This window comes from Ovis aries, chromosome 16, assembly GCF_016772045.2.
Source record: "Ovis aries strain OAR_USU_Benz2616 breed Rambouillet chromosome 16, ARS-UI_Ramb_v3.0, whole genome shotgun sequence".
Taxonomy (NCBI): domain Eukaryota; kingdom Metazoa; phylum Chordata; class Mammalia; order Artiodactyla; family Bovidae; genus Ovis; species Ovis aries.
The window spans coordinates 44,969,835-44,989,900 of record NC_056069.1 but is presented as its reverse complement, the minus strand read 5'-3'; the positions used below and the strand labels follow the sequence as shown (position 1 = coordinate 44,989,900).

At 35.4% G+C, this 20,066-nt stretch overlaps 1 protein-coding gene across 1 annotated transcript; it reads left to right on the top strand.

Moving 5' to 3' along the window:
• Positions 1-14,821: 14,821 nt before the first annotated feature.
• Positions 14,822-15,803, top strand: LOC101116603 (peptidyl-prolyl cis-trans isomerase FKBP3-like). The gene has a single exon (XM_042233913.2). It carries the CDS (start codon positions 14,837-14,839, stop codon positions 15,509-15,511), a length of 675 nt encoding a protein of 224 aa, XP_042089847.1. The 5' UTR covers positions 14,822-14,836; the 3' UTR covers positions 15,512-15,803.
• Positions 15,804-20,066: the final 4,263 nt, after the last annotated feature.

The following is a 20,066-nucleotide window of genomic DNA, read 5'->3' as shown; positions in this document are numbered from 1 at the left end:
TATGTACCTTACAGAATTCTTATTAAATCTAATGAGGTTTATCTCTTTATATAGTCAGATGATCAGAATCCAATATGATTTATATAACAACAATTCCTCAAATGACATACAGATTCGAACTCAGTCATTTCAAAATGCCTACAATATTTCTTTCAGAAATTGATAAAATGATCCTAAATTTCACATAGGAAAACAGAAAATTCAGAGTAATCCAAACAATCCTAAAATCTTAAAATAGAAAAAAAAAATGTGGAAGACTCACATTTCCTGATTTGAAAATTTACTACAAAGCTACAGCAATCAAGGAATCATGATATTGGCATGTGGTAGACACATAGGTCAATGAAATAGAGTTGAGAGTTTAAAAATAAACCCTTACATGTATGGTCAATTGATTCCAAAGCAAAGTGCAAAATGATTCAATTAGAGGGAAAAAGTCTTTTCTACAAATATTACCGGAAAAACTGAGTTTCCAGATGCAAAATAATGAAGTTGGATTCTTTCTATAAGTCATGCACAAAATTCACTCAAATGCATTATAGAAGTAAATGAAATTATTAATACTTTAAAACTCTTAGAAGAAAACACAAGAGTGAATCTTCATTATATCTAGATAGGCAATGTTTTCTTAGATATGACACAACTGTCAAAGTTTAAAGCAAAATAACCTCCTTGAAGTTTCAAAACCTTAGGCTTGCGTGAAATGTCTTATCAGAAGGGAAAAGACTTCCCAACCAGAATAGAAGGAAATATATTAAATGACTACTGGATTTACATAATCTGGAGTTTTATGCTTATGAGGGTGTAGTTGACTAATTATTAAACTCAATAATAAAAATTCAAATGACATTTAAAAAATGGATAAAGTGTCTGTATAAATATTTCTCCATCAAATATATACAAATGATCAATCAGTACAAGACAAAGATGTTCAACATCACTACTTAATTTTTTAAATTTAATTTTATTATTATTATTATTTTACTTTACAATATTGTATTGGTTTTGCCATACACCAACATGAATCCACCATGAGTGTACATGTGTTCCCAATCCTGAATCCCCCTCCCACCTCCCTCCCTGTATCATTCCTCTGGGTCATCCCAGTGCACCAGCCCCAAGCATCCTATATCCTGCATAGAATCTAGACTGGCGATTCACCTCCTACATGATATTATACATGTTTCAATGCCATTCTCCCAAATCATCCCACCCTCGCCCTCTCCCTCTGAGTCCAAAAGACTTTTGATAGATACATCTGTGTCTCTTTTGCTGTCTCACATACAGGGTTATTGTTATCATCTTTCTAAGTTCCATATATATGTGTTAGTATACTGTATTTGTGATTTTCTTTCTGGTTTACTTCACTCTGTATAATCGGCTCCAGTTTCATCCACCTCATTAGAACTGATTCAAATGTATTCTTTTTAATGGCTGAGTAATACTTCATTGTGTATATGTACCACAGCTTTCTTATCCATTCATCTGCTGATGGACATCTAGGCATCACTATTTATTAAGGAAATGCAAACCAAACTATGAGATGGCATTTCATATCTTCTAGGAAGACACTGAGGTTTTCCTGGTGGCTCAGACAGTAAAGCGTCTGCCTTTAATGTGGGAGATCCGGGTTCGATCCCTGAGTGGGGAGATCCTCTGGAGAAGGAAATGGCAACTCACTCCAATACTCTTGCCTGGAAAATTCCATGGACAGAGGAGCCTTGTAGGTTACAGTCCATGGGGTCATAAAGAGTCAGACACGACTGAGCAGCTTCACTTCAGGATGACACTAGCTCAAAAGACAAACAATAAGAAGTATTGACAAGGTGTCAAATAATTTGAATACTTACACTTTTCTAATGGGAATGTGAAACTTTGGAAAATTGTTTGTTATTTTCTCAAACTTTAAGCATAGTATTACCATATGACTAAGTATTCCAACTTCCAGGTATGTACCTAAGAGAAATGAAAGCACCATACCATATGAAGAGCTGTAATAAGCATTCAAAGAAGCATTATTCAGTTTAGCTAAACTATGGGAAAAGACTAAATGTATATCAATTGACAAATATGTGTGTGGTTTATACATACAATAGCATTTTTACTTATAAAATGGCAATAATGTATAATTCTATTCATATAAAAATAATGTAGATTTCTATTAATATAATCCAAAATAGATATATCTAAAAAGAGAAATATTCCCTGGATCTGGAGGAGTATGGGGTGAATAGGAGTGACTGCTAATGGATATAGGGTTTCTCTTTATAGTGATGGAAATGTTTTAATTTGTGTGCATGGCTGCACAACTTTGGCCATATACTAAAAAATTAAGTTTGATGTTGTATTTTATGGCATATCATGTAATTCTCAATAAATCTGTTAAATAGTTTAATTAAATTTGTTACATTGATTTTTAACAATTGAATCATTTTTATCAATTTCCCTATGTAACTCTCAACCATTACATTCAATTTCTTATTTTCTACATGTTTACATATCATCTCAGTTTCATTGTTAAAATCAGATTGATCATGAAATAATCTACTGGAAAGCACTTAGATGAGTCCTACAAAGAATACTGGAAAATTGTAAAAGTTTAGAGGTTATAACAGTTATACTTACATTGTATGAACATTCCTCTTTTATTTTTTATTTAATTTTATTTTTTAACTTTTTATTTTTACTTTATTTTACTTTATAATACTGTATTGGTTTTGACATACATTGACATGAATCCACCACAGGTGTACATGCTATCCCAAGCATGAACCCCCCTCCCACCTCCCTCCCCACAACATCCCTCTGGGTCATCCCCGTGCACCAGCCCCAAGCATGCTGTATCCTGCATAAGACAGACTGGTGATTCGATTCTTACATGATATTATACATGTTTCAATGCCATTCTCCCAACTCATCCCACCCTCTCCCTCTCCCTCTGAGTCCAAAAGTCCACTATACACATCTGTGTCTTTTTTGCTGTCTTGCATACAGGGTCGTCACTGCCATCTTTCAAAATTCCATATATATGTGTTAGTATACTGTATTGGTGTTTTTCTTTCTGGCTTATTTCACTCTGTATAATTGGCTCCAGTTTCATCCATCTCATCAGAACTGATTCAAATGAATTCTTTTTAATGGCTGAGTAATACTCCATTGTGTATATGTACTACAGCTTTCTTATCCTTTCATCTGCTGATGGACATCTAGGTTGTTTCCATGTCCTGGCTATTATAAACAGTGCTGCGATGAACATTGGGGTACATGTGTCTCTTTCAATTCTGGTTTCCTCAGTGTGTATGCCCAGCAGTGGGATTGCTGGGTCATAAGGTAGTTCTATTTGCAATTTTTTAAGGAATCTCCACACTGTTCTCCATAGTGGCTGTACTAGTTTGCATTCCCACCAACAGTGTAGGAGGGTTCCCTTTTCTCCACACCCCCTCCAGCATTTATTGCTTGCAGATTTTTGGATCGCAGCCATTCTGACTGGTGTGAAGTGGTACCTCATTGTGGTTTTGATTTGCATTTCTCTGATAATGAGTGATGTTGAGCATCTTTTCATGTGTTTGTTAGCCATCCGTATGACTTCTTTGGAGAAATGTCTATTCCCAGAATTCTGGAAATACAAGCAAAAATTTAAAAAAAGGGATCTAATTAAAATTAAAAGCTTCTGCACAACAAAGGAAACTATAAGCAAGATGAAAAGACAGCCTTCTGAATGGGGAAAAATAATAATGTCTGAAGCAAAAAAAAAAAATAAAGCAGACTCAAAAAATAACTTAAGCAACTAAAAATAAAAATGCAGCTGCTGAATTCCAACTGACAAACAACTAATCTCGTTATGCCAATCAAAAAATCAGCCAAACAACTAAATAGACATTTCTCCAAAGAAGACATACGGATGGCTAACAAACACATGAAAAGATGCTCAACATCACTCATTAGAGAAATGCAAATCAAAACCACAATGAGGTAACACTTCACACCAGTCAGAATGGCTGCGATCTGAAAATCTGCAAGCAATAAATGCTGGAGAGGGTGTGGAGAAAAGGGAACCCTCCTACACTGTTGGTGGGAGTGCAAACTAGTACAGCCACTATGGAGAACAGTGTGGAGATTCCTTAAAAAATTGCAACTAGAACTACCTTATGACCCAGCAATCCCACTGCTGGGCGTACACGTAGCACTGTTTATAATAGCCAGGACATGGAAACAACCTAGATGTCCATCAGCAGATGAATGGATAAGAAAGCTGTGGTACATATACACAATGAAGTATTACTCAGCCGTTAAAAAGAATTCATTTGAATCAGTTCTGATGAGGTGGATGAAACTGGAGCCGATTATACAGAGTGAAGTAAGCCAGAAAGAAAAACACCAATACAGTATACTAACACATATATATGGAATTTTGAAAGATGGCAATGACGACCCTGTATGCAAGACAGCAAAAAAGACACAGATGTGTATAGTGGACTTTTGGACTCAGAGGGAGAGGGAGAGGGTGGGATGAGTTGGGAGAATGGCATTCTAACATGTATACTATCATGTAAGAATCGAATCGCCAGTCTTTGTCTGACGTAGGATACAGCATGCTTGGGGCTGGTGCATGGGGATGACCCAGAGAGATGTTATGGGGAGGGAGGTGGGAGGGGGGTTCATATTTGGGGACGCATGTAAGAATTAAAGATTTTAAAATTAAAATAAATAAATAAATAAATATACAAGCAACTTATGCAACTCAATTCCGGAAAAATAAATGACCCAATCAAAAAATGGGCCAAAGAACTAAATAGACATTCCTCTTTTAAAAATTCATTATAAAGCACACCAAAGATTACACACAGGGAAAATGTAACAAATCTTTCTCTTTTGAGAGAAATATTTTTCTATCTCTTGTGAGGGAAATACACTTGGATAAAAGCCTTTATTAATCATACTAGTTTATGCTATTGTAATTTTTGTCTCATAGTTTTCCATTCATACCTTTGTGTTTTCATACAGCAAACATGTACTGCAAAGTATAACCTGAAGTTTTAAAAAGAGGGCATTGACTTCCCAGGTGGTTCAGTGATAAAGAATAGCCTGCAGGCGACTTGGGTTTGATCCTCTGGTTAGAAAGATCCCCTGAAGAAGGAAATGGCAGTCCACTCCAGTATTCTTGCCTGGGAAATCCCACAGACAGAAGAGCTTGGTGGGCTACAGTCCATGGGGTAACAAAAAAGTTGGATGTGGTTTAGCAACTAAACAGCAACAACAGGATTGAAATACAACCTCTGGCATTTACAAAATTTTGCAAGTTATATAACCAACAAATCTCAGTATTCTTATTTGTTAAATGGGTAAAACACTGCATATGCTGAGGTATGGTGGTGAGGATGAAATTAAATGGCTAGTGTTTAGTAAATAAGTCTATGCTAGATATTTGGCATTTTTATTAAGTCTGAACTTTGTGAATGTGGGTCTGATTGTGTATAGTGAGTTTATATGTGTGTAGTGAGTTTATATGTGTATATAAAGTACCTATATATAAATATATTTATTGTACTTTCAATTTTATATCTCAAATCTTGAGACATCTACTACCTAAAAATTTACTATGGACTTAGATACTATTCTGAATTCTGTTTAATTCTTAAAGTTTAAATATAAAAGAATACACATAGTTTATCTTAGTTTTGTTTTTTCACTTTTTATTACTTATTAAGGTAAAGTAAAAGTATACCTGTTAGAATTTATCATAACTCTATGCTTCATCAAATAATCCTATGTTTCTTTATTTTTGTCATCACAATTTAATTGAAGATAAAATAGTTTATGTCTGTTTTAAATCATTAATTATCTGATGCCAACAGTGATTTTAAAGTGAAAAAATCATTTTGTTTATTGATAGCAATTCAGAATATTTTATTTTAGTCATCATAGTTGATATCTAAAACATTGATAATCTTAACACAAAAATTAACCATCACAGACTAAAAATGATTTCACCTTGACTTCTCTAAAATGATTTATATTATTTCAAAATAAATCTTTTGAGAAGTGAGGCAAATCTACTTCCCAAGAGACAGTACATCACACAATATTGGAGCAAACAAACACACAAAAGTGACAGAATATTTACATCTGCCTCAAGGGAACTGGAACTTGTGAATTTTGTGACAAAATCTTTAAGGGAAATTTGATCTTTCTGACAGTTCCACCAAATTATCATACCAAAAACAGAAAGAATTTTACCACTTTCAGGAAGTTAAGGAAACGTTATTAGGAGATAAAAAAAGCAAGATATTTGATACAATGTTTCTTTGTTTCTAAGATTTTAAACATATTCCATTTTGGCAGTATTATTCCATAATAATAATCTAATATATCAGTTATGCCATTAATTTACTCTCTACATCTTTTGCCCGAGTCATAAAAAAAAAAAAGAGAGAGAAGGAATGAGGAGCAATTAAGAGAGAGTAGGAATACTCATTCACAATCTTTTCAAATAATGGTGAAAGCTTTATTTTCACATATTTATCATATATAAAAATATAACATTTGTGTATTTCAATTTTTCCTGTGTTGTAACATATAAATGAAATAATGTTTATTTTCCATACAATTTTGAATAACATGTCATTTCTGAAATGTAGAAATTCTAAAATACATAAGATTTATTAGATACTGATTACCTTCTGAAGAATAAAGCTGAGCACCAAAGAACTGATGCTTTTAAACTGTGGTATTGGAGAAGACTCTTGAGAGTCTCTTGGACTTCAAGGAAATCCAACCAGTCAATCCTAAAGGAAATTAAACCTGAATATTCATTACAAGGACTGATGTTAAAGCTGAAGCTCCAGTACTTTGGCCACCTGATGCAAAGGGCTGACTCAAGGAAAAAGACCCTGATGCTGGGAAAGATTGAAGGCAGGAGGAGAAGGGGATGACAGAGAATGAGGTGGTTGGATGGCATCACCAACTCAATGGGCATGAGTTTGAGCAAGCTCTGGGAGATTGTGAAAGACCAAGGAAGCCTGGCATGCTGCAGTCCATGGGATCAAAAAGGGTTGGGCACAACTGAGTGACTAAACCACTGTCTAAGAGTGAAATTGCTTTTTCTCTGGTAATTACAGGTTTAACTTTATAGGAAATTGTTAAGTCATTTTTGCAAATAGCTAGTTCATTTTGTATAGCAATGCACTGGAGTTCCTCACCAATATTGCATAATAACCCATCTTGTCAATTCAATCATTCTATTTGGATGTAAGATATCTCATCATAGTATTAGCAGGAATTTTCTAAGAACTAATAATACTGACTACCTTGTCATGTACTATTGTCATCTAAATATTATGTTTAGTGAGGTATGATTTCAATCTTTTAGTGATTTTTATTGAATTATATCTCACTTTATTAATAAGTTGTAAGGGGTCTATATATATTCCGGATATAAGTCCTTTATCAGATATGTGTTGTTCAAGTATTTCTTCCTAGTTTAATATCATTAAGTATAATGTTAGTTATACAATTTATAATATACCCCCCATCAGGATTAGAAATATTCTTTCTTATTCCTACTTTGCTGAGATTTGTATCATGAATCAATATAAAATTTAATAAAATTCATGAGATTTTGGTAATTTAAAAACTTGGTTACCTAGAAAGAGTGAAGTGTATATGCTGTATGTTTCCATTCCCTAATGAGTGAATAAGAAAATTGAAATGTTTTATTTTACTTTCATTTATCCCTTCTTTAACATTTTTCTTTTCATTATGTAGATCAGAGTCTCTGACTTGTACCATTTTACCTTTATCCAAAATCTCTACTTGGCCACTTCCTGCAGGAAAGTCCTACTGGTTAAAACAAATAAAGAAACAAACAAACAAAACCTTGATTATTTTCTTAAATATTATTTATTTCTCCTTCACTTTCTATAGACAATTTCATTGGTTAAAAAGTTGGTGGTGTTTTTCCAGCACTTTAAATATTTCTTTCAACTGTATTCTTCCTTGCATGGTTTCTGAAAAGCAGTTTGATATTTTTCCTATCTTTGTTTCTTTGTAAGTATAAGCTCTTCCCTCTTCTTGACCCACTTGAAGTTTAAAATCTCAAGCTAGTCTACTACACTGCACCTCCATCAATCCATCAGTGACAATTTAAAGTATCCCCTCTGATACTAGATCCACTTGTGTGATTCTCCTCCTGGGCTCCATTCCCTTTGGAGCAGAACTATGGTTCTTTGCATCTCCCTGTCTCTTCCGTTTTCAGGGCAGCAGTTTGCTTTGCTATCTCAATCCTCTGGTGAATCTAAGAAATATTGTTGATTTTCAGGTATGTTTTTCAACTTTGGTCTCTTTGTGAAAATAGGAGTGAAAATCTCCTGACTCTTTACATGTCAGAGCAAAAACAAATGTAAAACACAAATTAGAAAAACGGTTATTGAGTATAATATAGGTGGCCTTGGATGTGGCAGAGTTATCAGATACAACATCAAAATCACAATGCATAAAAAAATATGGCTAGGTTACATTAAAATCTTTAAAACTATGCTTTGTTAAAGACATCATAAAGAGTGAAAATATGAGCTACTGACTGGGAGCAAAAATTTGGAAAAGGTATATATAATAAAGAACTTTATTTATGAAGTGCATATAACTCTTAAAAATCAGCATAAATAAACAAACAACCCTGTTAAAAAAATAGACAGAGGTCTTAAAAGACACCCTACCAAAGAGGATATACAAATGGCAAATAAAAATATGAAAATACGCTCAGCATTATATATCACTATGGAATTGTAGATAAAAGTGAGCTACCACTATAACCTTAGGAACATGGCTAAAATCTAACACCATGGTAATAACAAATGTTGGAGAGCATGTGGAGCAAAAAGTACTTTTATTCTTATCAAGCAGAAGTGAAAAATAGTATAGTCGCTTTCAAAGACGGTTTGGCAGTTTCTCACTAATCTAAACATAGTTTTATCCATGTGTCCTAACTATTACACTTCAAGATATTTGCCAAAAAATGTTGAAAGCTTTTGTCCAAACAAAAATAAGAACACAGATATCTATAGCAAGTTATAGTAGCTAATCATAATTGTCAAAAGTTGGAAACAAGATGCCATTCACTAGGTGAATAAATAAGCAAACTGGATCATTTATATAATGGAATACAAAAAAAATGAGCTATTGAGTCCTGAAAATATCATGGAAGAAACTAAATGCATACTTCAACGTGAAAAAAGTCCATTTGAAAAGACTGTACTCTATACTGCATGATTCTAACTACATAGTGTCCTGGAAAATGCAAAATTTAAAGGCAGCAAAAGGATTAGTTGTTTCCAGGGGTTGGAGAATGAAAAAGAAAGATGAATATATTTTAGTACAGAGGATACTTATGGCACTAAATTCTGTATGATACACTAAAAATGGATACATGCTCTGCATTTGCCAAAACCTATAAACCTCTCCAACACAGAGTAAACTTTACGGTAAACAATGAACTTTTGTTTTTGTTCACTTGTGCCAGTCACTAAGTCAGGTTTGATTCTTTGCAACCCCATGGACTGTAGCCTGCCAGTATCCTCTGATCAAGGGATTTCCCAGGCAAAAATGTGGGAGTTGGTGGCCATTTCCTTCTCCAAAACAATGAACTTTAGTTAATAATAATGTTTCACTTTTGATTTTCCAATTATAACAAAGTACTACATGAATTCAAAACACTAATAATAGGGGAAACTGTGGTAGAAAGGAGAACTCTGTACCTGTGTTCATTTTTTTTTAAATAAATCTAAGACTGCTCTAAGTAATACAATCTACTAAATAAAACAAACGTAGAAGTGCCCTGAAACCATATATATTGAGAAGACAATTCTTAAGTTTCTTAACCTTGGATATATTGACCAGAGGTAGTATATCTTAGATGAGCTGTCAGACATTGACAAAATTTCTGGATATAGGTGAAAACTTTCTGTCTGATAATTAGAAATTTGCATGAGATTCTCACTATAGACCTTGAGTCCCCCAATTTTAAAACGTCCATTAAAGAAAACATGTCAATATTAATGTCAATTCTGAAGTCTCCTTTTTAAACATTGACACCTATTTCTTAAGCTAGTTTACTCATATATAAAATACTTTACTCACAGATAGCTCCTTTATCAATGTATTGACACCATAATTCAGTTATAGATATCCTCTTCAAAACATAAAGTAACTTTTGTATAAAAATGGTTCTAATGAGGTGGATGAAACTGGAGCGTATTATACAGAGGGAAGTAAGCCAGAAAGAAAAACACCAATACAGTATACTATCACATATATATGGAATTTAGAAAGATGGTAATGATAACCTTGTATGCAAGAAAGCAAAAGGGAGGCAGATGTGTAGAACAGTCTTTTGGACTCTGGGAGAGGGAGAGGATGGGATGGTTTTGGAGAATGGCATTGAAACATGTATAATATCATATATGAAATGAATCGCCAGTCCAGGTTCGATGCATGATACTGGATGCTTGGGGCTGGTGCACTGGGATGACCCAGAGGGATGGTATGGGGAGGGAGGAAGGAGGGGGGTTCAGGATGGGGAACACGTGTATACCTGTGGGGGATTCATGTTGATGTATGCAGAACCAATACAGTATTGTGAAGTAATTAACCTCCAATTAAAATAAATAAATTTGTATTTAAAAAAAAAAAACACTTACCCAAATTACATGTAATTATGTATTCATCACTATTTTCCTTTTTATTTTATTTTATTTTTTTTTAAATTTTAAAATCTTTAATTCTTACATGCATTCCCAAACATGAACCCCCCTCCCACCTCCCTCCCCAAAACATCTTTCTGGGTCATCCCCATGCACCAGCCCCAAGCATGCTGCATCCTGCGTCAGACATAGACTGGCGATTCAATTCACATGATAGTATACATGTTAGAATGTCATTCTCCCAAATCGTCCCACCCTCTCCCTCTCCCTCTGAGTCCAAAAGTCCATTATACACATCTGTGTCTCTTTCCCTGTCTTGCATACAGGGTCGTCATTGCCATCTTCCTAAATTCCATATATATGTGTTAGTATACTGTATTGGTGTTTTTCTTTCTGGCTTACTTCACTCTGTATAATCGGCTCCAGTTTCATCCATCTCATCAGAACTGATTCAAATGAATTCTTTTTAACTGCTGAGTAATACTCCATTGTGTATATGTACCAAAGCTTTCTTATCCATTCATCTGCTGATGGACATCTAGGTTGTTTCCATGTCCTGGCTATTATAAACAGTGCTGCGATGAACATTGGGGTACATGTGTCTCTTTCAATTCTGGTTTCCTCGGTGTGTATGCCCAGAAGTGGGATTGCTGGGTCATAAGGTAGCAACGAAAAGAATAAAATACTTAGGAATATATCTACCTAAAGAAACTAAAGACCTATATATAGAAAACTATAAAACACTGATGAAAGAAATCAAAGAGGACACTAATAGATGGAGAAATATACCATGTTCATGGATTGGAAGAATCAATATAGTGAAAATGAGTATACTACCCAAAGCAATTTACAAATTCAATGCAATCCCTATCAAGCTACCAGCCACATTTTTCACAGAACTAGAACAAATAATTTCAAGATTTGTATGGAAATACAAAAAACCTCGAATAGCCAAAGCAATCTTGAGAAAGAAGAATGGAACGGGAGGAATCAACTTGCCTGACCTCAGGCTCTACTACAAAGCCACAGTCATCAAGACAGTATGGTACTGGCACAAAGACAGACATATAGATCAATGGAACAAAATAGAAAGCCCAGAGATAAATCCACACACATATGGACACCTTATCTTTGACAAAGGAGGCAAGAATATACAATGGAGTAAAGACAATCTCTTTAACAAGTGGTGCTGGGAAAACTGGTCAACCACTTGTAAAAGAATGAAACTAGATCACTTTCTAACACCGCACACAAAAATAAACTCAAAATGGATTAAAGATCTAAATGTAAGATCAGAAACTATAAAACTCCTAGAGGAGAACATAGGCAAAACACTCTCAGACATAAATCACAGCAGGATCCTCTATGATCCACCTCCCAGAATGCTGGAAATAAAAGCAAAAATAAACAAATGGGATCTAATTAAAATTAAAAGCTTCTGCACAACAAAGGAAAATATAAGCAAGGTGAAAAGACAGCCTTCTGAATGGGAGAAAATAATAGCAAATGAAGCAACTGACAAACAACTAATCTCAAAAATATACAAGCAACTTCTGCAGCTCAACTCCAGAAAAATAAACGACCCAATCAAAAAATGGGCCAAAGAACTAAATCGACATTTCTCCAAAGAAGACATACGGATGGCTAACAAACACATGAAAAGATGCTCAACATCACTCATTATTAGAGAAATGCAAATCAAAACCACAATGAGGTACCACTTCACACCAGTCAGAATGGCTGCGATCCAAAAATCTGCAAGCAATAAATGCTGGAGAGGGTGTGGAGAAAAGGGAACCCTCCTACACTGTTGGTGGGAATGCAAACTAGTACAGCCACTATGGAGAACAGTGTGGAGATTCCTTATTTTCCTTTTTAAAACCTTTGTCAATGTATATGGTGGTTTTGACTTTGCTAGTGACTTTAATTTTAAAAATTAGTTTAGAAGCACTGTCATGTCCTAAGTGATTTCTCGTAGATATATTTTCCATCTAAACCTTGGTGTTCATGCCTTAAAGAACCCTGGCAGCAACATCATTTTGATTAAATTAATAAATTAGTTTTTATGCCAGTTGGATGTACAAAAATCTTGACTTCACACTTGCTGTGACTGAACTGCAATGAAGATACATCATTCAAACTATTTTCATTAAAAGTTCTGATCAAAGTTGCATAATGGTTTTGCCACTGCAAATGTGAAATAACCTAAATGAATTACTGTACAGGAACTTAATCAACTTCATCTTGTTTATATCCAGGCTCCTCTCCAACTCATCAAGGTCGTCTTGAATTTTAATCCAGTTTTTAAATGTGCTAATTGTCCTACCAAATTGGTGTCATCAGCAAATTTAATAAAGACACTGTGGTTCATCACCCTAATCATTAATTTTAAAAATGTTTAATAGTAGCAGACTAAGTAATGACCCCTGAAAAAATATACTTAGCACTTAAAATTTCAAAAGATGATAGAGTATAATCGATTTCCTGGCTACTTGACACTTTTCATTGGTTAAATAAATTATACATAAATATAATTTTATTAAAACATAAATTTATGTTCATCTATGTGTAAATGCTAGTGTCGGATATTTAACCTTTTAGCTTGCAAGAAGGAAATGTCTATGTCACTCTGTTGATTTTTTTGGAGCAATATCACTTTCATTTGACTTGCCTCAAATTAAATTATATTATGTAACATTTCTTCTCCTTCTCATCTTATGTGGCCTTATTTTACAGCTTCCCATATTAAAACATTTAGCACTTTGTGTTTCTTCACTATACCTGGTTCAATTGACCAACATTCCATCATTCTGACCTTCCAAAAGCCTATTATTTTTCATTCCATCTTCCCCAGAAAAAAACTCACATGGTCATATTTCAAAACTGTCATTGGAAATCAATTTAAAAGTATTAAAATAAATGCTGTTTTAAAAAGTGAAACAGGATATATAATTACAGATGTAATGGATACTTAGATGTACGCATAAATATATGTATGCCAATGAATTTGAAAGTGCCAAAATATCTAAAAATATAGAATATTAAAACTGACTCAGTGAACAATAGCCTATTTCTATAAATTTAGTCATTAACCTTGAATTAATTGAAAGCTTCCTCCCACCAAAAATAAAAGAAAAAAAAAAACAATTAAAAAATCAAGCCTAATGATTTCATAGGTGTGTTACTTAAGGTCCTTATGGAAAAAATAATTCAAATCTCATCAAACTTTTCAGGCAATGTAAATAGAAATCTTCTTTGAAAATTATCTATGGGACTTTTATAAGGTAAACGCAGAGTTACAAAGAATAGCAAGAATAAGAAAGTTTTCCTAAGCAATCAAGGCAAAGTAGAGGAAAAAAATAGAATGAGAAAGACTAGAGATCACTACAAGAAAATTAGATATACCAAGGGAACATTTTATGCAAGGATGAGCAAAATAAAGTATGGACCTAATAGAAGCAGAAGATTTAAGAAGGATGGCAAGAACACACAGAAGAACTGTACAAAAAAGATCTTCACGATCCAGATAATCATGATGGTGTGATCATTCACCTAGAGCCAGACAATCTGGAGGGAGAAATCAAGTGGGCCTTAGGAAGCATGGCTATAAACAAAGCTAGTGGAGGTGAAGGAATTCCAAATGAACTATTTCAAATCATAAAAGATGATGCTGTGAAAGTGCTGCATTCAATATGCCAACAAAATTGGAAAACTCAGCAGTGGCCACAGGACTGGAAAAGGTCAGTTTTCATTCCAGTCCCAAAAAAGGCAATGCCAAAGAATGTTCAAACTACTGCACAATTGCACTCATCTCACAAGATAGCAAAGTAATTCTCAAAATTCTCCAAGCGAGGCTTCAACAGTATGTGAACTGAGAATATCCAGATAGTCAAGCTGGATTTAGAAAAGGCAGAAGAACCAGAGATCAATTTGCCAACATCCATTGGATTCATCAAAAAAGCAAGAGAGTTACATAAAAGCATCTACTTCTGCTTTATTGACTACACTAAAGCCTTTGACTTTGTGGATCACAACAAACTGTGGAAATTTTTTATAGAGATGGCAGTACCAGATCACCTTACCTGCCTCCTGAGAAATCCATTTGCAGGTCAAGAAGCAACAGCTAGCAGCGGGGGAAGATGGCGGCCGTCGTTCCGCAGCGGGCCTGGACCGTGGAGCAGCTGCGCAGAGAGCAGCTGCCCAAGAAGGACATTATCAAGTTTCTGCAGGATCACGGTTCAGATTCGTTTCTTGCAGAACATAAATTACTAGGTAACATTAAAAATGTGGCCAAGACAGCTAATAAGGACCATTTGGTCACAGCCTATAACCATCTTTTTGAAAGTAAGCGTTTCAAGGGTACTGAAAGTATAAGTAAAGTGTCTGAGCAGGTGAAAAATGTGAAGCTTAATGAAGATAAACCCAAAGAAACCAAGTCTGAAGAGACTCTGGATGAGGGTCCACCAAAATATACAAAATCTGTTCTTAAAAAAGGAGATAAAACCAACTTTCCCAAAAAGGGAGATGTTGTTCACTGCTGGTATACAGGAACACTACAAGACGGGACTGTTTTAGATACTAATATTCAAACGAGTTCAAATAAGAAGAAAAATGCCAAGCCTTTAAGTTTTAAGGCTGGGATAGGCAAAGTTATCAGAGGGTGGGATGAAGCACTCTTGACTATGAGTAAAGGAGAAAAGGCTCGACTGGAGATTGAACCAGAATGGGCTTATGGAAAGAAAGGACAGCCTGATGCCAAAATTCCACCAAATGCAAAACTTATTTTTGAAGTGGAATTAGTGGATATTGACTGAAATAGAAGAAACCATCAACAATAAAACATGGCTGTGAAGAAACTCATGTATCTAGTTAGAGCTGGTTACTATTGTTAAGCGAAGAGTCAACTGGAAAATTCAAGTTAGAATATGTTTACTTGATACCGCAACTTTTAAGAAATGTAATCCATTATAAACCCTTGAACTTTAAAATATTTTACTACAGTTGTGTAAAATATCACTTAAAGAGAACTGATTTGCCTTTTACCTCATGTTGTAAACTAAAAGGCTCAATAAAAATGTATTCAATGTCAAAAAAAAAAAAAAAGAAGCAACAGCTAGAACTGGATATGGAACAACAGACTGCTTCCAATTTGGGAAAAGAGAAAGTAAATGCTGTATAGTGTCACTTTGGTTATGTAACTTCTATGCAGAGTACATCATGTGAAATGCCAGACTGGATGAAGCACAAGCTGGAATCAGATTGCCAGGAGAAATATCAATAACCTCAGATACACAGATGATACCACCTTTATGGCAAAAAAATGAAGAGGAACTAAAGAGCCTCTTGATGAAAGTGAAAGAGGAGAATGGAAAAGCTAGCTTAAAGCTCAACATTCAAAAATCTAAGATCGTGATATCTGGTCCCATCACTCATAGCAATAAATGGGGAAACGATGGAAACCGTGACAGACTTTATTTTCTTGGGCTCCAAAATCACTGCAAATGGTGATTGCAGCCATGAAGTTAAAAAGAGATTTGCTCCTTTGAAAAGCAGCTATGACCAACCTAGATGGTATATTAAAAAGCAGAGACATTATTTTGCAAAAAAAAATACCCATTTAATCAAAGCTATGTAGTCATGTATGGATGTGGGAGTTGGACTACAAAGACAGCTAAAGAATTGATGCTTTTGAGCTGTGGCATTGGAGAAGACTCTTGAGAGTCCCTTGGACTGTGAGGAGATCCAACCAGTTAACCCTAAAGGAAATCAATCCTGAATATTCATTGGAAGAGCTGATGCTGAGGCTGAAGCTCCAATACTTTGGCCACCTGATGTGAAGAACTGACTCATTGGAAAAGACCCTGATGCTGGGAAAGATTGAAGGCAGGAGGAGCAGGGAATAACAGAGGAAGAGATGGTTGGATGGCATCACCAACTTGATAGACATGAGTTTGAGCAAGCCCCAGGAGATGGTGATGGACAGGGAAGCCTGGTGTGCTGCAGTCTATGGGGTCACAAAGAGTCAGACATGACTGAATGACTGAACTGATAACATTAATGCCCTAAATACTTAAAGATTATAGAAATTTTGCAAAATTATAAGTTTAGCTCATAGCTTAAATGTATTTGCAAAAGTCCTAAGGAAAATTTTATATCTATCTTTATAAAATCTATAGATAGATTTTCAAAGAAGTTACAAATCAATCAAGTTGATCATATTGCTGGAATAGATTAATTCATTATTATAAAATATATTAACATACACATTCAGAATAGGTATGCTCAGCCATGTCCAACTCTTTATGACCCTATGGACTGAAGCCTTCCAGGCTCCTCTGTCCATGGAATTTTCCAGGCAAGAATATATAGTGGGTTTCCAACCCCTCTTTCAAGTGAAGTGAAGTCGCTCAGTCATGTCCGACTCTTTGCGACCCCACGGACTGTAGCCCTCCAGGCTCCTTCCATCCATGGAATTTTCTAGGCAAGAGTACTGGAGTGGGTTGCCATTTCCTTCTCCAGGGGATCTTCCCAACCCGAGGATTGAACTTGGATCTCCCACATTGCAGGCAGACACTGTTACCATCTGAGCCACCATGGAATCCCTATCTTTCAAGAGATCTTCCAAAACCAAGGATCTAAGCCGCAACTCTGAGTCTCCTGCATTGGCAGGTGGATTCTTTACCACTGTGCCACATATTGATTAAAACATATAAGCATCAATAAAATGTGTCTAAATTATTCAACAATTAATATTTAGAATTTAAGAAACATAAAATTTAGGTATAACCATATATATTCTTCAGTTCAGAGCTAACATAATTTGAGTGACCAAAGATTCATAATCATTCTTTAAGAAAATATCAAGTGGCATTGACTGTACAGAACATTTAAATTCTAATTTTGAACGGAAAGTAAAACTCATGATTAGGGCAATTTTCACAAATATATGTAGCAGTTGTTAACTATCATGCTGGTTATCTCACATGGATTGATATGTGGCTTTTTTGATGCTTTTGAGTTGGTTCTTAGTCATTAATCAGAAATTGAAGAAAATGCAAAAAATAAGATTTACCTCTCCCATATTTAGTCAAAATTATTTATCCATAGACAAAAGTTTAGAAAACAACCTCTGAGTTTTCAAATGATCCAGCTTTCTGGACAGCCCAAATGAGAAAAATTTTAAAGCAGTAAATTGCATACCTGCACCACAGTACTAAAGTGCAATGCTATAGTAAATGTTACTTATGTAAATACGTTCAAGGAATTCTCCAGTCAAAAACATTGGAGTGGGTAGTCATTCCCTTATCCAAGGAATCTTCCTGACCCAAGAATCGAACCTGAATCTCCCTTATTGCAGGCAGTTTATTTACCGTTTGAGCCACCAGACAGGTTTCATCTAGAAAGCCACCAGATTTCATATAGAACAGCCTCATAGAGAGTGTAGAACACATGAAAAGAATATCTGGCAGGGATCAAAAAAGACACTCATCACTTCTGAAGAAATCCATTTGGTAAAATTAAACATACACACATATAATAGAAACACTTGGGAAAATAAGAATTGATAAATGCTTGTAACTTGTGCATATAAGTATGTGTATGTGCTTTGGCATATGTATATGACTGTGAGTATATAGGAAGATATTAACATTCAACAGGTTTTCCTACAAATATTTGACTTCTGTTTGTTTCACTCTCCTTTTTTAATTAAATTAGAAATATTGAAACTATTCTAAGGTTGGGGACATCTCTATTGTGGTCATCCTTTCCCTACCACACAGCTTACTGCAGATTTGAAATATTTCACTATATCAATATTATATATTTGAAGACTGATGCTTCCTAGTCATTACAAAGAGTATGGAAAAAAAAAATTCTTGAGGCCAAAAGTAAAGACAATGCCAGCGTAGATGATGCACACTGAAAATAGGGATAGTTGTAAGAGTTGACGACATGGAGGAAAAGTTCAAGATTGCACATGGCTTTGTAGCAATTTTAATGATTTTGGACTTTGTTCTAATTGTGAGAGAAGCCATTGAATGAATATGGCCTATGCTTGTGTACCTGCATACTTAGTCATGCCTGATCCTCTGTGACACTATGGACTGTAGCCCCTCAGGCTCCTCTGTCCTTGGGATTTTCTAAGCAAGAATACTGGAGTGGAAGGCAATTTCCTCCTCCAAGGGATATTCCCCATTGAAGGATCAAACCCAAGTTTCTTGCGTCTCCTGCATTGGAAGATGAATTCTTTACCACTTGAGATAAATCAGGGAAGCCCCCAGATATGACCACAGAGGTGATCAATTCAGTAATATTTGAAAATGATCCCTCGGGTAATGAATGACGACTAAATTCTTGAGACAGAACAAAAGGAGAAACAGCTGCTGCTGCTGCTGCTGCTGCTGCTGCTGCTGCTGCTGCTGCTGCTGCTGCTGCTGCTGCTGCTGCTAAGACGCTTCAGTCGTGTCCAACTCTGTACCATCCAATAGGCGGCAGCCCACCAGGCTCCTCCATCCATGGGATTTTCCAGGCAAGAGTAGTGGAGTGGGTTGCCATTGTCTTCTCCAAAGGAGAAACAGGGAGATGAGTTAATGGCTCAGGTGGTGTAGTAGTAAAGAATCTGCCTGCCAATGCAGGAGACACAGGAGACATGAATTCAAACCCTGGTTCAAGAAGATCCTTGAAGTAAGAAATGGCAATCTGCTCTAGTATTCTTGCCTGAGTACTCCATGGACAGAGGAGTCTGGCAGGCTACAGTCCATGCAACTGAAAAGAGTTGGACACAACTGAACATGTACATGCATATATACACACACACACACACACACACACAAATTCTAGGAAAGAAATGGTGTTGTCTTTGTCGAGTGGTTATACTCACTATGGCAAACAGTGGTCAGTGTTGGTCATGATGTAGTTTGTAATATCAAAGTAATTGCTGAATGACATGTTGTGTTTGATGCTATAAAATATTTATGTGACAATTTAACAGAAGTGGCAGTTGTTTATGAATTTCCTGCCAGAAATTTTGGCTGAAGTTACGGATTTGTCAGATCAGCAAATATGTGTTACTGAAAGAGACAGATGAGAGATTTGGTGGGGAATAGAAGAGGAGTTGACAAAATTTAAAAGCTGGGAAAATTAACAGAATCCAGCAAAGAATTCTTAGAAGTATCAACCAGTGAAATAAGCTGTAAAACAAAAAAGCACACAGCATCTGGAAAATTAAGTGAAAGACTGTTCTTCAAGAAGGATAAAGTGATCAACTGTACCAAACACTGGCAACAGGTCAAGTTAGTTATGGAGTTAGAAATCCTGGATTTTGCATTATGAACATCATGGGTGAATTCATCAAAATATCTTTGGAGG

Bases quoted from the DNA above. Each gene is read 5' to 3' on its own strand.
- LOC101116603 (XM_042233913.2), top strand. From the start codon at position 14,837: ATGGCGGCCGTCGTTCCGCAGCGGGCCTGGACCGTGGAGCAGCTGCGC.